An 18060-nucleotide genomic window follows, 5' to 3' on the forward strand; every position below is an offset into this window, starting at 1 on the left:
CTTACTTTAATTTGAGGCTTCTCCCATTGTTCAATATTAGATTCTTTTATTTCGAAATAGACTCGTTCTATACGTTTACTGCCTCCTAAAATTTCAATGCGTCCTAAGAATGGTTCGAAGTAATTCAGTACCGAGCCTGCGGTTTCCAAAAATCTTGCCAATCTAGGTTCGTTGGGCATGTGTTCCGCTAGATTTGTCAATAGAACAGCCAAATTGAAACCGATTTCCTTAGCAGGTTCGTGGAATCTATCGATAAAATCTACGTAATCGATTTTACCATCGTGGTTAGTTTCGCAGCAAGCTAATAAAAATTCGATTTCTTCCCTAAAATATATAATTTTATCAATTTAATTATAACATTGTCGTAAATTATTAAACGTACGAGGTGTAGTTCTTTGATTGTTCCATTTTTTCTTTAAAATCTTTGGGATACACCCAACCATCACTGTTCAAATCTATTTCTTGGAAGCCGGCGGAAGAAGTTAAAACTTTTAATTTCAAAAACATATCAAAATATTTCAAAATTAGTTCCACATTGCTGGCGCTTTCTACTAACGTATCAACCATCTGTTTACCGATAGTACCATTAACAACGTTACCTTCAAGCATAGATAACATCATTGTAATCATGTCTTTTTGTAAATTGAGAAGTTCCTTGAGCAAATCCACCTGACTGGTATGTTTGGAAAGTTTATCTTGCATGTGGGAGAAGAGGAAGAGAAAACCACCAACTGCATCCCACAATCTGTAAATTTTTATGTTTACTTACAGTACCATACATTTTGATTCGATCCTCACCTAGAATGAGCTAAAGCTTGCTGGTTAAGGGTACAAGGACCCTGTATAACTTCTGTTAGGGTGTTAAAAACTTGACTGGCTACACCTATGGCTTTGAAAAAATTCCATTTACCAGCTAAATCAATGAGTTCTTTACTAGAGTAGTGCCAATAGAAGTCCATGATGGATTCTTGAAGTCTGAGTAAGTAATCAACGGTACAGATTACTACATTCACTGTTGTGGTATTACCGGCTTGTGTTCTTAAATAGTTCTGCCATTCTGAAAGATTATTCGTTATATAAAATCATTATTCTGACAATGTCCATTTACCTAAATTATGACCCTCACAAGTTAGTTGAATAAATCTGAAAAGGGCACAAGTGAATTCGGCGTCATGCATATTTTTCTCCCCAGCAGCACCTAAAAATAGAAAAACGCATTTAACACATCAAGTTCCCAGTCTAGTAAGAAAAAAATTAATTTTCAAACCAATTTTAATTTAATTCATCTAGAAAATTTCTTTCAAGAGTGATACAATTAGTTCAACAGTTGTGAAAATATTCTATGACTTTTTTAAAGCAAAATTTTTCTTTTGCCTCAAAAATAGGTTCCTCTTACAGCGATTACTTCCTCATGAGGCATTTTTTCAAGTATAAAAACATTCAGTGGCTTCTAGAAGCCAGGCTCTAGAGACTTTCATGGATGCGGTACCAGTTCAATGAAAGGAAATTTGTTTTTTCTACTTATAATAAAGATGGTAGAGAAATATGAATATATGTTTCCTAGTTACCAGTCTATTGTCCTATTTGAGTGATTGTTCTTTCCATAAGGCATTTTTTTGATTATGAAAAACAGCCCCCGGGGGTCAGTTCTGGAGCCTTTCATGGATGCGGAAAAAGTTCAAATTTTAATGAAAGCAAATGTATTTCCACTGCTCATAATAAAGATGGTAATAAATATTGAAATGTGATTTTTAGTGATCAGACTGTTATCTTATTTGGACTTACCTTCGGATCCAACTCCAAGACCTTCTGCCTTGGTGTTCCTTTCAAAGGCGTCCAAATCTAATACACTACAACTGTTCATTAGTCCGGCAATACTAGTGAAAAACCCTACATCTTTCTTCTCTTTCAAATGATTCAACATTCCCATTTGTATATCAAAGTTACCACCACGAAGGACTGAGATACCAAGTTGGAGGGTTTTCATTACCATTTCTGAAGGGACGCCTTTACAAGCTGAGATATGGAGCAGAACCATTTCAGCCACTCCTCGATTGGCAAGTCGAGCTTGATTGAACAGTAGTTTTTGTTTCTCCATTTCTTGTTCCTAAAATCGAACAAAAAAAAATAATTCTACATTATACGAGATTGGAAAGAATTAGGCTAAAATACTATGAAAAAATTGTTCTTACCATGAATTGAAGCTTCTAAGAAAGCAGATGAAACGACAGTAAAATAACATTAAACTCAATTCAGGTAATTGAAATCTAAATATATTTACATGAATTGAAGATGCTCCCTCTTCTCCTTCGCCGCCACCTTCTTCTTCGTCGCCTTCCTCTTCTTCTTCACCACAAGATTTAGCGATAATTTCGGCGAAGCTCATGTATAAGGGATCTTCTTGCAACGCCCCGGAACGTTCAGTCATTGCCCCTCTACAGAATGTAGTTACTAATTGAGTCAAAGGATCCGGTTTGTTATCTTCATCTGTGGAATCTTTTTTCTTCAATTCGGCATCTTCGAAACTCTGAGTTAAATCTTCGATCATTACTTCTTGACCGATATTTTCATCTTGTAGCCAAAAGTCACGGTAAGTTCTTATAAATATATTAATTGCACGATGCCTGGAGAGAGAATATCATTAAAAATATACAATTAGATTTTCAAATTAAAAAAAAAATGTTAGTAAATAAATCGAAAAATAGGTTTTATCTAAACTTGTAGGTAGCTATATACCTGCTCAATTTGTATAGAGGCCTCATCCTGAAGCAAGCCAGTGCAGCTCTTTTTCTAGCGGCTCCCAAAACTTTCTTCCAATTATCTTTGTTATTTTTTGGCTTCGTAGCCTGTTAGTACAGCACAATCGGTAATGAAAAGTTAGATTCATCGGTAAAAAAATTGAAAACAAAAGAATTAGATTGTTAGCATCCAATAATTTTTAATATTTTTAAAAGTCACTCGTCGAAAATCTACAAACTTAACAAACCTTGGCAAACTGTGCAAAGAAGCTTGACGGAAGCAAGACAGTACAGCTCGCTTCCTTTGAGTCGAAACAACGCTTCTGTAAACGCCTTTCTGCTGCTGTTGCGGGTGATCGATCTAACAGCCATTTGCAAAATAAAAGAAGATGAAAAAGTGCCCAAAGCAAAATACGATAAAAATGTAAACGTAAAAAAAGTTCGAGTGAGTCATTGAGCAATATGTTAATTCAAGTTTCACATTCTCATTTTAAAATTATTCTATTCAAATATTTGTATTCGTATTCTAGTGTAACTTGTAGAAAAATAAAAAACTCGTGCTCACAGAAGGGTAAGGCCAAGCTAAGGTAAATTTTTGGAGGGGCTCTAGCTCTAATAAGCTCCAAAATTGTTTTCAGGCATTGAATCCATTATTTTGTAGTGTGAATATATGCTTTTTGGAATATATAAAGGATACATTGTGTATTTTTGCAAATTCTTTGATAAATGATAATTAGAATAATTCACATACATCCTCATGTGTGTGTAAGTATGTATACATTGGGTTATTTCATAAACAAAAATATTTTTCAGCTTCAACTAATCACTGTGTCAGTTGCCTTGAAGAAATTTCATATTTTTAATGGGAGACTACGACGAAGTGGAGCCACAGTGATTTCACCAATAATTTTCAGGAGAAAACTTAATCAAGAGAAATGTAAGTTTTAAACAATTCATATTAATAAAAGTATTCTGGTTTTGACGTGAGATTTGACCCAGCAAAAAAACCTTGTAAACTATTAAACTCTTTGGAGTACAAATCCTCAATAATTATAATAAATATTATCTGTAAGGCCCTGAAGATTTAATTATGCTAACCCATGAAATTTTATTATAATATAAACCAATAAGAAAATAAACTAAAATATTCCAAACTAAATTACAAATATGTAATACTGAATAGATAACAAACTCTGATATTAATGTTTAATAATTGGTAGTACCGCAGTTACATAAATATACAGTCGTTCTGAAATGCAATTGATTGAGAAAGTGTAGTGTTTCCATGCCCTCGGCTCAGGTGAGTTTTCGTTCATGAGCATCACAAGTCAACTTCTTTTGACAGGCTCAAATCCACGTCGAGATCGTATAGATAAAAAATATGATATGTCGATTTAAACTCACCATATGAAGTCCGTATAGTACTTTACTCATTGCAACTATCCTGTCCACAGTTTCGTCCACTTGATTTTTACCGTTATTGTCTATCGGACTAACTGAAACACTTTTTTTGCTACCTAACTGACTATAGAGGTAATGCTGCCATGACATTTCGTCTGCTGGATCAATCTTATCTGGTAATGTCAGTTGGTTTTTGGCAAAATCAATTATTTCGTATTCCGGCATTTTCTAAAACAAATAAAAAAATATAACATCAAAAAATTGAAAACTAGATCTGATGGAAGACAAAAAATTCTTTTATCACTGTGATTCACACAATAGGAAAAAGGAAAAGCCATAGGTTATTCCATACCATATTGTCAAAAATCATTTTCACATCCAAATTGTCTGACAAATTTTGATATACAGTAAGATTGTTTAAAATCTACTGTGCTCTAATGATTTTAATTGTTTAATGACGATCTAATCTCACTTTCAATGTTTTCTTTTTTGAAGTTGAAGATCTCCCTGAGTAAACTTAATCTTCAACCTCATTTCGGCTTTCCAAAAATATGTTATATTAGTGGAAAACTTATGCTTTTGATAAACAGCTTTAACTTTCCCAAATTTAACAAATACCTTAACACAATTATTTTTTGCAACAAAAACATAAATTTGCTGATGGCGCTGTCAAATTTAACGTGTTAGTTTCACGGGTTCCAACGTGATAAATAAACTGGTCTGACACAGGCCGATAGTTTCAACATTGCCATATGTAGGGATTTCTTTCTTGTTAAGGTTTTGGTCTTCGTAAAAGATCTTTATTGGTATAGATTTTAACAAAGAAATTGGTTCACAAGTGCTTAAAATAATCGAAAAAGAAACATGAGTTTTATAGAACAAATATTGAGTATTTTAACACGTCGTAGCTACAGTTACGTAAAAAAAGCGCGGTAACCTTCATCATTTTGCATATTATATTAGACTGATGCCGCTTTCGCTGATCGATGGCTACTCGATGAAAACTCGTGGCAGTGTCGTACCTCAAGCGTCGCAGTGGGATGAATACTAACACTTGTGATACCTATAATATTGTATTGCAAGATTGACTCAATCCTACACAGTGTTGCCAGTCTCCTAAAATTCTAAATTTCAACTTTTTTTATTTTTGTATTCCATTTGAACGCTTTTTCTAGATACCATAGCTCTTCGATCGGTGTATTTTTTGCTTTACAAGTCTTTTTTTTTATTTTCATTGAATTATTCTTCGATTTTTTTAGTAACATAGTTAGCAAAAAGATGTTGCTATTGGTACTTATAGACCGAAAGAAAGTATAAAAATGATTGTGAGGTTATAAGGCACTAGATGTTTATTCAAAGTGCCCAAAGGAGATAATAATTCTTGATAAATCAAAAATTACCTTCAAAAACCTATCTTTGCAATGTTGTACTAGTTCTTGTTCACGTCCTGCAAACAAATTCAACCCGACAGGTAGGAGCCGTTTCAAACAGGCTACCATTAACGACGCTTGGATTTCTTTATCTTTATCCCTTTTCTTATCGCGATGTTTTTTCTTTTTCTACAATTATTCAAAGTGATATTAGCATATACAATGAAAAAAAATGATTTTAACTCACCTTTCCAACAGTAGGTTGGCTACCGTCCGGTACAACAGGTCTTCTAGTTGCAGTTGGCATTATAAGTACCATGTTGTCGATTTCGTTAGCTGAAATAAAGTTTTGTTCTTCTCTGAGGAAATATTGAGATTTTGACCAAATATTGAATATTTCTGCGACGTGATTATAAAGATCTTCAGCTTCAGCTACGTTGTGACGCAACCAATGATTTCTTTGGAGATCGACATATTTAATCAAAAGAGGATAAAACGAATATATGTCTCTAACTAAAAGTATCCAATCTTCTTGTATCTGCGTTTCAATCTAAAAATATCGATTTAACGATATAAATATATATTTCACAAGTTTGGTTTTAATTACTTGAGAAGTATCTTCTGATGAACTTTTGATAAATCCTCTCAAACTTTCTTCTTTGTGGAACATAGCTTCAGTTCTTTTCTTTACTCTTTCGGCCAAAGGAAGGAATGGGTCTTTGAGTAACTCCTCACTGCTGTTTATAATAATCTGTTGAGTGTACGCGGCAACTCTGGTCATCCAAGGGGCATTTTCGTTGCCAATGTTCTTTTTAATTAACTTCAGAACGTTTTTCAGTAATTGATTCATGTGTTCTGAAGTTACCATTGATACGTGGGTACTGAAATAAATAAATCATCATTATTAATATTCTTAGTGGAAACAATGGAAACGATTATAACAAATTTACTTCACTAAGTAACCCTCTTTAAACAAAAATTTTCAAAATTAACATATATACTGTGATGCATTTTGAAAACTGAGAATCAAAATGTCAGACAGTGTAATTGTGAATATTGGTAGTAAACATTGTTTGTTTTTGTATTTGTTTGTTTATTTTTGTACTAAAACTCACCCTCCAGTTGGACTAACGTTATCCGGACCTTGAGACCACCAAAATGGCAAATATGAACATAACATCGGCATAATAACGTCGATAATATGCGGAGAGTCGCTGTAAGTCTTCTCGCTATCAACAAATTGATCTACTTCGGAAATTATAGCTTCAAGAGTTGGCATTGAGCTTTCCATTCTTGCCATTATATCTGAAAATGAAAATATTTTCATATGAACAAAAATGAAAAGTAATTTTTACCTTGCGCCTCTAGAGAATGATCTGCAATTCTGTTTAATAACGAATATTGGTTGTGCTTGTTTAAATGTGGTTCCAAAAAAGCAACGGGAAAAGTCGAGCTAAAAGCTCCTAAACACGATCCTAATGACGGTCTGTATTTTTCCATTTCAGTTTTCAGATATTTTCTGTCATGAGATAGAGTTGGGTCCGTTCCAAGGGTGTATAGGGCTTGTAGAATTTTGTAGGAAGCCACTTGAATTTCGTCAACTGAAATATTACTTATTTTAGTTGTTATTGAAATAACACGATTCTATAACTTACGTAATAAATCGCAGCCGTATTCGCAATGAGCGAGGTGATCAAAAAGCGATGTGAGGATAGGTAAAACTACGGCGTTGACATAAAACAAAGACGTCGATGTTTTTAAATGCGTTCCTCTTAAATGACCGTATTTACCCTAGAAAAAAATTTTTTAATGACACTGATATTTGAAATTAAAAATAAGCGTGAGCATATCAAGGCCAAATGAATGACCTCTCCTGACCGCTATTACAGTTTGGCACACAATACATCTGAAACATAAAAAAAAAATACATAGTACAATGCATAGTACAAACCTCTTGCAAATTAATGATAGTGTGCCCCAAATCATCAGCCGTATTATTGAAAAACGTCAACATCGAGGTCCTTATAAATTCAGGACAGTTTTTCACTAAGGATTTAGCATCTATACCTTTGACCAAAACTTGCAAACACCTTACAGTGATTCTAACATCGGCACCAAAAGCTGCCAACTTGCATCTCAATAGATTGGCCAGTTTACAAAACAAAGCGGCCACCATCTCTTTCTCCTTCAAACTAGCCGCTCCGACGTTATTTGTGGCAGTTGCTATCGTTATGAAATAATTACGATGAGTGGAAAAGTATTTTTCCATTAGAGGTAGTACGACTTTGGAGAAGAATTTGATATCGCGAGACGAAGTCCTGTAAGAACTTCGTCTGCTGAAAGTTTGTGAAGGTTTTAATAGTTTCATGTTAACCGTTGCTCTATCCAAGTATTGAATTAATTTTTCTAGGAGACTGTAGGCGAATCGCAGTTCTATTGCTGGACCAGAAGTAGATTGTTCAGTTTCTGATAATCCGCCACGATTTGGTCTAAAACAAGTAAATGGCAGTAGTTACAAATCTTAAAATGTGGTAACAATTGATTAAAATACCTGTGTAATTTGAATCCTTGATATTGCAAATATTTAAGAAACTCTTGTGATCTCTCTCTATTCTTTTTCTTCTCTTTATCGGTTAGTAGATCGTACGGTACTAGTTGGGGATGAACACCTCCTCCACAAGTTGTCAATTCTTCTCTTTTCTTCTTTGCCCAAATGTCGTGAGCATTTTCGGCCAATCTTTCCGCCATATTTTGCATTTCTCTAGATAGGGTTAGGTTACTCATATCCACAGGATGAGGGTTGTAATTGAAAGCCGAAGCACCTTCGCCGGATTGTCTCATTCCAGAACTCCTATTGTTAGATGGCAAATCAACTTGCTGTTGTTCTACAGACCATCCGATAGCAAGTAGTGCTTTAAGAGATTCTCTAACTGGTTCTTTGTATCTCTCCTTCTCCTAAAAAAAAATCAAATTAGAATTACTCTAACCTTGGAATATGTGAAAAGTTTACTAACATAATCATTCAACATTGCGTACGGTTTCAATCTTGGATGAGTTTTGTTGCCTTCCCATCCGGAATAACTCTCTCCGTATTGCCAAGCATTTTCTAGCTTTCTCGAAGCCCAAGCATCGTGGTAATGTTCAGAAAACTGTTGGACTATATTGTTCAAGTCGTTGTTCAGAACTATCGATGATGTATTGATAGGTTGTGGATTGTAAGGACCGTCGGTACCAGATTTGTCGGTTTTATTCGTGTACCATTCGTCGTCGTAATTTTTGGATAGAGAATAATCTGGTGGCAGAGCACAACCAATTGCCGTTAGGCACGGTAGCGCTTTTCCGAAAAGTTCCGGATCGTAATCCATCTTGCTTAATGAATCGAATATATTGGAAAATAACATCATGGTTAATCGTTTTTCTTCATCGCTGGATGATCCGTAAATTCCTTGTCCGGCACTAGAACCATAATATTTAGCACACCTCTCGTAATGTAACGTCAATAATCTTAACGCTACTGTAGTATATTCAGATAGATTAGAGACGTCCACAGTTAACTTTCTAAGTAATTTTAAAAGCATCGACGGTTGTAGTTGACTAGTAAGAGCTACCAAGAAATCGGAAACCGCTTCCCTCTGTCCTTTGGTAAGCATGCGGTTCTTGGAAAGTCTGTAAACAGTGTGTAAAGTTGCATCCAATAGAGAAGCGTAATTTTCTGCTTCACTATAAAATTTGCTGTGTTGGATGAGTAAGGGGAGGATGGAGTTTCCTATATACCGGTTCATGCTAAGTGCCATATCAGATTCGCTTCCATCGTTCTGGATCATTGAAAAATTAGCTATCTGTTGAATTATCATTGGAAAATAATTAACTTACTCTATCGAGCATAGTGGCGCATCTTAAATCAGGTAAGAATGCTTCTTCGAGCAGCTTATAAAACAATTCTTGTGTTTCTATGCCGTATACTCTTTCTAAAAATAATACTACTGATTGCTTGTGCGGTGGAGTCAAACCAGATGGCATGTCAGATTTAGGTCTTTCTTCTCCAGCAGCTGGATTGTGAAGGCTGAATTTGAGACTCAAAACACCCTGGAGGTCTTCTAGAGGTACTAGAGATCGTAGAATAGCTCTTGCTCTCAGTGATTCGTTTTTGCCCTAAATAAAAAAACATCAAAATAATAGTTTGAATTATTTGGAGTACAAAATTTACTTACTACTGCAATTACTGCCGCATCCGGTGCACATCTACCGAGTAAATCGACTAAAGTACAATAGAAATTTAAGATGGCAGCACCAGTGTCAATGTAATCTTCATCGTCATCACCTTCGGGTAACGGATGTGTGAATTGCGCGACGTTAACCACTGTTCCTGCTTAAATAAATTATTTTTAGAAACAAATTGTATTGATACATATTAATTTTACCTTCGGCTTCATCCATCATTTTTCTCCTATCTGCAATCCTTTCGGACATTTTGTTAGCTTCTACAATAGCTCTTAACAAACCTTCACCTTCTCCTCGAAGAGCCGGTCCCAAACATTCGGGGCGTCGAATCAAAAGTCTTATAACGAGATTGGCGTTTTCTTCGACGCTTTCGCCGTTCACCCATACGCAGAATCTCAAAAAATCGAGGTATCTCTCCCCTTCCACTGGATCCCAACCTAAAAACAAAGTAGTAACAATAAGCGGTTGATTGAATATTCATTTCTATTCAAATAATGAATATTTTTAACTATCCTATTACCTAAGTCAGGATATCCTTTTTCTACTAGCTCTGAATTCGATTGTAAACCACATCTTGATAGATAAACGGCGATTTTTTCCAAATAATGTTCTCGTAAGGCTAGAGCTAGTTCGGTATTTTCCATCAAAGAGGAATAAGAAACGTCGAGAGGTGTGGATCCTCTTAAGCTAGGTCTTGATAGAAGAATGTCGCTGTTTTCTAATAAGAAATCTAAATGTTCAAACATTGCTTTCTGGTTTTGACGCCCAGTTCTGCAGAAATAACACAAAAAACGACAACAAGCAACGACCATTTCGTGAGAAGTATCCTGTAATATAAAAAAATATATTTAAATAACCTGAAAATATGTATTATGTATTTACACCTTTTCTTTAATAACAACTTCCCCTTCGGCATTTTGCTGTTGAGTACTGGCATCAGATTGAGCCTGTGATCTCCTTCCTAATGTATTTATCATAACAGCCATAACGTTTTCGTGGATACGCAAAACTCTAATCAAATCGGGATGTTGAAAGAACGTATGATTATTCACGAGTTTCCATAAACGTTCTCTCATCAATTCCCCTTCTTCTTGTGACATCTGGACGGGTAGTAACGCTCTAATTTTACTCAAACCTATCCACATTTCTGCTACGTCCGCTTTAGTTTTTGCGTTGATGATATAAGTTTTCTCTAAGGCTCTTATAAGCTCCCCAACAGAATCGTATTGTCTCACCAGTAAACTGAAATTTTGGGAAAAAAATTAAATTAGAAACGACACACGTTTCGGTGAATAAAACTATCTACAACCTACCGAACGATACTTAAAAACAAATATCGAATAATGTCGGTTACAGCTTTGGACAAAGAAAATGTCAGGTTAACTTATTATACTTCTGTCACCATTGATTAGAATTGTGAAATCCAGAAAGATCATGTAATTTTGGGTTTATTCGAGACACTAGAAGAAGAAGAACATATAAAGAATGTTGATGACATCTTCTCTATTAGTACTTAGTACAAAATGATTAATCGAAGAGCTTTGGACAAAGCTCTCCCTTATTTCAAGAAAAAAAAAGGGAAAAGAAAACGAATATACTCTAACCTAACCTAACGTTTAAAAGTTTTGTACTAATCAAATTAATTGAATTAATAAAATATTGTGAAGGGGACACAGTAGCACCACATTTGTCGGTGCCGGTCATAAGTTAATGGTGGTACATTCAGGATGTTTCTGGAAGTTGTTGTAAAAGGTTCTTCTATCATTTCAAAAGAAATTATAAGTGAAGAGATAAGAAATTATAAGGCAATCCGAGTTGTATAAAGTGAAGAGATTGCTAACATTGTTAAATCAACGTTACAGTATTGTTACAGCTTTGGACAATGAAAATGTAAGGTTAAGTAATTCTTCTCTTTCTATCGTCGATAAACGAATTGTGAGAGAAGAAATTCCAAAAATATCACGTAATCTCGAGAACTTTCTGAGGTTCTACAAAAATGAGAATATGAATTTGAGAACTATTATTACCTAAACATTTCTTGAACCAATTTTGGACTTTCAATTTGAGTTTCTTCCGCCCATCTAACGATAGTTCCGATGAGTACTTTCCTGAAAATTTCTTCTGGCGTTTTCTTTTCCGGTTCCGCATCTTCCTTTTTAGTTTCTTCTTCCAAATCTTTTACCGCGTTAATCAAATTGTACAATTTTTTAAACGGCCCTGGTTTAGTTACATCTTCGGTGTTTTCTTCTTCTTCTGGAGTCAGAAGGGCTTGCAGTGAAACGTGACGCATCAGTCTTTCGTGGAAATTGTTCATTCTTTCGCACAAATCTTCGCCTAATGGGCAGTTATCTTTATCCTCTTCCTCTAAGTTTTTGAAACCTAAAATATTGGAAGACCGTAACAGTGAAATAAACGGTTATTGTTATTGAAGCCTTTAGAACAAAAACTATGGCACATATTTTTCAGGTTTGAAAAAAAATAAAAGATCATCTATTAAAAAATAACATAATAAATGAAAATATTCATAATGTAGGAAGTAATAAACAACTTATGAAGCAATGAAGGTAATAAAGTTATATCAAAAGAAAATAATAAAACGAAGCTAGATTGGTTGTTTAGTTAGTTAGGTTATTCTTCTTTCCCTTCTATATTGGCCTTTGTCTATATCAGTTAATAGTTATCGAATATTCTGGATTATTTTAGACTGTTCTGACTGTTTGTAGAACCTACGAGCAGGACATAACAGAAGAGTGAAAAGTTGTCAGATGGACAGTGTGTTATTATATGAACATAATTTTAACCAATTTGTGAATTTTGAAGGAGAATTTAATAATGGAAGGGTTTTTTAATAACTATACTAAAGAACAACTTAATTTAACACATATAAACAATAATTAGAAGCAACAATAATAAATAGTGACATCTGCAGAACCAAAAGCAGTTTTTATGTATTAAAGTATAATAGTATAGTACCTATAAGTTTTACAAAAAATATGTGCCATTATTAACAAAAAAAAACAAAACAAAAACTTTCAGATTAAAATAAGCGTAAATTATTAAAACTAGTTTCAAATCAACAAACAAAAAATTAATCAGACAGTAACACAAACAGGTATTAAATAAACAAGCAAGAAATAAATTTTTTTTTGAAATCATTCTACCGGGTCCAAAACTTTTAAATAAAAAAGAAAAAGTGGGAAATCTACTTTTACTACGATGTAAAATATGAATTAAACTACCACAAATACTACAAAAAAAATTGACATACGTATTTTACTATTTTCTCAAAATAGTCATAATAATGAAAGAAATATTTCCGAATTTTTACAACAAACTATAATTTACTGATCAAAATGTGGATAAACATGAGAAATAATAATTTTTTCAATATCTGCTGGGACAAGAAGCCCACATGAATGAGACTATCCCCAAGTACCTTGGATGTCTTGGTGGTTTCCAGCTCTTCTGTCTACTAAATTTTTTATGACCCCATAGGATACGTGAATTGGGGGAACTAGTAACGAACTTGTGGCTGCACTTTTCGTTTATATATCCGCCCTTTTATTTCCCTTCATACTATATTGTCAAGGGACTAACTTAACTGTTCGTTGACAGCTTTTCAAACCGCAGGATTTGTATATATCTATTGTGTAGATATACGTATATGTCATGTATACTGCGACCCAAAGGATCTATTGATCTTTTCTTGCTATGTAACTTGGGACACTCAGTATTTACAGCAGATTTCCAACTCATTTTGGAAAGTTCAGAATGTGAAATGACTCCAACCGCCAAAGATCTTCGTCTTCTGTTCCATATATTCCTCTGGATCTCCATTGTTTCAAACACTGTATCCATTAAGACGGCAATGCCCCGACAAGATTCCTGTTAGTATTCGTATATTATTCCTCCCTAGGTTGATGCAATCAACAGTTTCCTATAGAAAGCTTTGACTGTATCTTTCTCTATATACCTTCTTTTCGCTGTTTTATCGATTGTTTCTGATTCCACATTGATGTTTTTACGAACGGTTAAGCTACTCATAGGTAGTAACCACCGCCCTCGAGAGCTTGCCGGTTGCCACAGCAGTTATAGATGAGCTTGTACCTTGCTTTTGGTCGGTTAAGTGCCAGCAAAGGCCAGAATACCCAATATTGAGTTGAAGGATAACTATGAGGATTACATAAATGCACGGACAAACTGATTACTATGATTTTCATTAATATAATATTCATTTATCTGTACAGGATGGTATTGTAAAAGAATTAATGAAAATATTTTCAATTCCTTTGAATCAGAATCGACATTTTTATGAAATCATAAAATTTGATTAGGATGAGGCTGTCCTCAAGTACTGATAGTTGTAGTTTGATTTGGAATAACCGAATTAAAAGGTTATATATATATATATATATATATATATATATATATATATATATATATATACAGATTATTACTTGCTCAGATTTAGTGGAATAACTCGTTTAATTTTGAATAATTGATTAGAATTAATAAACATAAAAGCAAACAGATGCCATAATATTAAACAAACTTTTCAACAATTAAAGTTAGTTATCCTTGCTGTAATTTCCATTATTTCCTGTTAATGAATATACACAAATTTACAAGCTACATTTATAACAATGAATACGCTGTCAATTTTTTTCAACGTACCTGTGTTTCTCTTGAACTTACACAAAATGGCGTTCATCTGTTCCCTAGGCGGACATCTGAACTCTTTAGTTTTCTTAGCTGCAACGGCGGCCGCCAAATCTGATTGTTTAATTTCGATGTATCTTCTCAATTGATCAGTTTGTAATTCACCGACAAAATCGTGACTGAAAGCTATTATAGATTCGACTCTGTGACGTAATTGAATATCGCACAGATGATGTAACAAATAACACATTTGTAGTTTAGCGCCTTCCGCCATTTTCATGGATAACAGACCTTTGCGGTGTTCGTCTTTTCCGTCTTTTTCGAATGATGGATCCCACGTTTCCGGACAGATCATTATTAAAAGTTTTTCCACGTCTTCATCTCCTAACATACCGACCAACAATAAACGGTCAACCAATTTAAGAAGCGGTCTAAGAAAAAGATTAAAGTTATTGAAAAAAAAAAAAAATGAATATAAAATATATACTGACAAAAAAAGATTTTCATTGGAACCTCCTATTGGATCTCTATTGTGTACTTGATTGATTTCAACTGATTCCGCAAGAGCTTGCATAATGTAATCTCTTACAACGTCCAATGGAAAAAAAGGTGCGTACAAATTTTTGATGTCACCTATGTTATCCCTACGATAAAAATCAATTATTCACAATTGTTTAAATAATTATTAAATAATTGTTACGTTATTTCGGACATTTTCATTGCTGGTCGAACCGATTCCATTTTTAATTTTCTCAAACTGTGTCCCATTATTGGATCTTCATAAAGATCTTTCAGTTCTTGTCCGATAGGGATGACGTATTCGTTCTTACACACTTCCCTAAAATAATAAAAACATCACTGTCACAAATATAGAAAATTTCAATTAAATATTAATATGACATGTAATGGTCGTTCCATTTATATTGCCCTAAAACTTTGACATAAAGTCTACTCCAGGATGCTACTGATGATATTAGTGAGAACGGTGTTTTAAACCCGAGATCCATTGGTTGTGTTACCCAACTTTAATATTTAAAAATATCTTTCTTAATTCCATTTTCAATCTGTAATATTTACTATAAGCAAATGGTTAATAGGAATATATAATTAACTTATAAATAAAAAATTTTCATGACATCCAAATTAGATTAGAAATAAATTGGAACTTACATTGTTGTTGCTGTAGATTCCAAATGAACGGCAATCAACAAATCATAAAATCCTTGTCGAAGAGGTCCGCTCATATATTCAGATTTGATAGCGTAAAGCAATTGCTTTTGATCGACGTGTTTGCATAAAATATGAGCGGCTCTATAATTACTTTGATAACATAGAGCTGCGTATAAAGTTAGTGTGTGCGCATGGAAACTGAGAAGTTTATCCATTTCTATCAGTTCGAGGATATCTATACATCTGTCTTCTTCTGGTATGTGTAGAGCCAACATTGATATTGGATCCTCGCAAAGCATCGACCAACCTCTGATATCGGATAGTTTCAATGCATGCACTTGTAGACTCTGGTTTGGAACCTGTTATAAATAAAAAAAAAGTATCAAGGGTTTTGGTGATACTTTACGAAGTATTTGAATTAATATGAAAAAATAATTGTTTTGATGAATTCGAGCTTTTAACAATTTCACCTACCTTGAAATTCTGGAAACTTGTTCGATTTATGATTATGGTTAATGTTTTAAGTTAAATCTTCACATTGCTATGTTTATTATGAGTTTACATATCAATTATTACTTTTAAAATTGTAACTAAAAAAATAATGGACTTTTTTATTTTTTTGTAGTAGATAATACACAGTAAACTGTGTATTATCATAAAAATTAATAAGACAAAAAGCCGACAAAGTTATCGAGAAATTGTTACTCACCCTAGCCCATTGGTTGGGTTTCAAACATTGTACTTTCAATCTCGGTGGGAATTGAGGTATCACATGCCTTGCGCTGTTCTGTAATACAGCTGCGGATAAAGGAAGACTCGTAGATGTTCTTCCTAACTCAAACTGTAAAACTTCTTTACTAGTTGCTTCCACAAAAATAGCAGGGAATAATTTCGTTTCGGGTTCCATCTGTCAAGAAATATACATAAGAAAAATGAATAGATTTTTTTTTTAATTTTCTTACTTTGAACCGATGCGATGTAGGTTTTCCTTCACAAGTAAATGTTATAATTCCCGTAGCAGCGTCTAGGAAACATCCGATAAACATTCCTTGCGACGCTCCTTTTCCAGAAGCGTCTTGTGTTACTTGATTGTACAATTCGTCGGCTCTAACCATGTAACAGGATTGTCTGTCGACACTTAAAAAAATAAATAATTTAATTAAAATATTTTTCGTTATAGAAGGAAAACAACGTTTACTTACCCATCTATAACCCTATCAAAATCATCCAAAACTATAACTGACGCTTTACGGACTTGATTCTGATTGAAATCTTTACTATGCAAGTGATATTGGGTTGTTACCCACCCCACATAACAATGGGCAGGATCTTGACCAGGAAAGATACGAACACCTAAAAAAATGAAAATAGTAAACCTTATCAAGAGGAAGGTCCTGATAACGTATAACTGACAAATTTTATTATTAAGAGGAAACTGAATTTGAATATAACTTATTTCGTGTAATTGAAGAAAATATCAAACCTCAAGTTCCGTTCCATTGTCATTTAGAGGTGCTTAGTAGTTAGTCAAACCATTCGATTATTTGTAAAAAACATTTCAATTTTAACTGATTACTACTAAACAAACAGTGATATTTCGGTGACCTCATTCTACACCAGTGTGATTTAACTTACCGGTTGATATGAAAATATTTTTGGCAATATGTACCCTAATTTGACATACCTAACTGATTATTGATGAATACTTACCATAAAAGTACTCATTAATAAGTTTAAGACATTCTGCATCGTAAATTTCGTTTCCAACGGATTCTATATCTGATGGTTGAGTCACGGTTAACTGTTTTTGTTGTCTATCAGCAGAAGATTGTGGTTGAAGATCAAGCTATAAAATTGATTTCATGTTTAATAAGAAAATAATAAATAAAAAAAATAGGACACGATAATTTTGCAAAGCAGAAGCGTAATCTAATTAATGAGCATTTTGTAAACCTCAAAATTGAAGCATTAAGTTCAATTCAATTCAATTCATATAATAATAAATAAATCATAATTTATTCATATTGGATAATAAAGTAAAAATTCATCGTGTGGTCATCTCCATTATGTCATATGTCAACCTTACCATATCGGTAATAAGTTAAAAATGGCATTTTTATTTAAATCTGATATTATTCTCTTAATAATCTCTGTTAGAAAGCTCCAATCAATCTCGCGAACGAGAATAAGAAAAACAATAAAATCCTAGAATTATTTACAATATTTTAGATTCTAATATTGTAGAAAAAAAGGGTTTTCGGTCTATAGCTTTCTTACCTCACTATTGAGCGGTTGAGTAGCAGTGGGATTTTTTACCTGGGACTGTTTAATAGTTGCATGTCTTTGTAAAGCTGTATTAGACAAACCAACGGATCTGGCTTGAGGAAATAGTTCGCCAGTACGATTCGGAGGATCTGGAGTTCTAGCTTTCCCTTTACGGTCCCTTTCTCCACTGGTACCTTCGCGATTTTTCTTGGAAAAGAATCTGAAATAAGAATTTT

General features: G+C 33.8%; 1 protein-coding gene across 14 annotated transcripts in view; it reads right to left on the reverse strand.

Moving 5' to 3' along the window:
- The window catches only part of LOC130896928 (ryanodine receptor), a 36710-nt gene that overhangs the window by 4365 nt on the left and 14285 nt on the right, over nucleotides 1-18060 (reverse strand). For 3 of the 14 annotated variants that reach the window (XM_057805330.1, XM_057805331.1, XM_057805327.1), the window contains 32 exons: nucleotides 17876-18044; nucleotides 17270-17405; nucleotides 16762-16912; nucleotides 16522-16696; nucleotides 16269-16466; nucleotides 15560-15918; nucleotides 15090-15227; nucleotides 14881-15033; nucleotides 14405-14820; nucleotides 11758-12094; nucleotides 10615-10972; nucleotides 10251-10557; nucleotides 9931-10167; nucleotides 9721-9875; nucleotides 9383-9661; nucleotides 8524-9324; nucleotides 8061-8464; nucleotides 7461-7998; nucleotides 7165-7300; nucleotides 6865-7110; nucleotides 6625-6814; nucleotides 6117-6390; nucleotides 5757-6059; nucleotides 5540-5698; nucleotides 4143-4367; nucleotides 2987-3099; nucleotides 2282-2624; nucleotides 1786-2107; nucleotides 1109-1198; nucleotides 799-1057; nucleotides 383-745; nucleotides 6-324 (listed from right to left, as the gene is read on the reverse strand). In XM_057805330.1, coding sequence (XP_057661313.1) covers nucleotides 6-324; nucleotides 383-745; nucleotides 799-1057; nucleotides 1109-1198; nucleotides 1786-2107; nucleotides 2282-2624; nucleotides 2987-3099; nucleotides 4143-4367; nucleotides 5540-5698; nucleotides 5757-6059; nucleotides 6117-6390; nucleotides 6625-6814; nucleotides 6865-7110; nucleotides 7165-7300; nucleotides 7461-7998; nucleotides 8061-8464; nucleotides 8524-9324; nucleotides 9383-9661; nucleotides 9721-9875; nucleotides 9931-10167; nucleotides 10251-10557; nucleotides 10615-10972; nucleotides 11758-12094; nucleotides 14405-14820; nucleotides 14881-15033; nucleotides 15090-15227; nucleotides 15560-15918; nucleotides 16269-16466; nucleotides 16522-16696; nucleotides 16762-16912; nucleotides 17270-17405; nucleotides 17876-18044 — 8653 coding nt within the window. Of the gene's footprint in view, nucleotides 1-5; nucleotides 325-382; nucleotides 746-798; nucleotides 1058-1108; nucleotides 1199-1785; nucleotides 2108-2281; nucleotides 2625-2986; nucleotides 3100-4142; nucleotides 4368-5539; nucleotides 5699-5756; nucleotides 6060-6116; nucleotides 6391-6624; nucleotides 6815-6864; nucleotides 7111-7164; nucleotides 7301-7460; nucleotides 7999-8060; nucleotides 8465-8523; nucleotides 9325-9382; nucleotides 9662-9720; nucleotides 9879-9930; nucleotides 10168-10250; nucleotides 10558-10614; nucleotides 10973-11757; nucleotides 12110-14404; nucleotides 14821-14880; nucleotides 15034-15089; nucleotides 15228-15559; nucleotides 15919-16268; nucleotides 16467-16521; nucleotides 16697-16761; nucleotides 16913-17269; nucleotides 17406-17836; nucleotides 18045-18060 lie in introns of all 14 variants that reach the window. The other 11 variants (XM_057805333.1, XM_057805324.1, XM_057805336.1 and 8 more) reach the window with 6 other exon arrangements.

The sequence above is a fragment of the Diorhabda carinulata genome, chromosome 8 (assembly GCF_026250575.1).
Source record: "Diorhabda carinulata isolate Delta chromosome 8, icDioCari1.1, whole genome shotgun sequence".
NCBI classification, from domain to species: Eukaryota; Metazoa; Arthropoda; class Insecta; order Coleoptera; family Chrysomelidae; genus Diorhabda; species Diorhabda carinulata.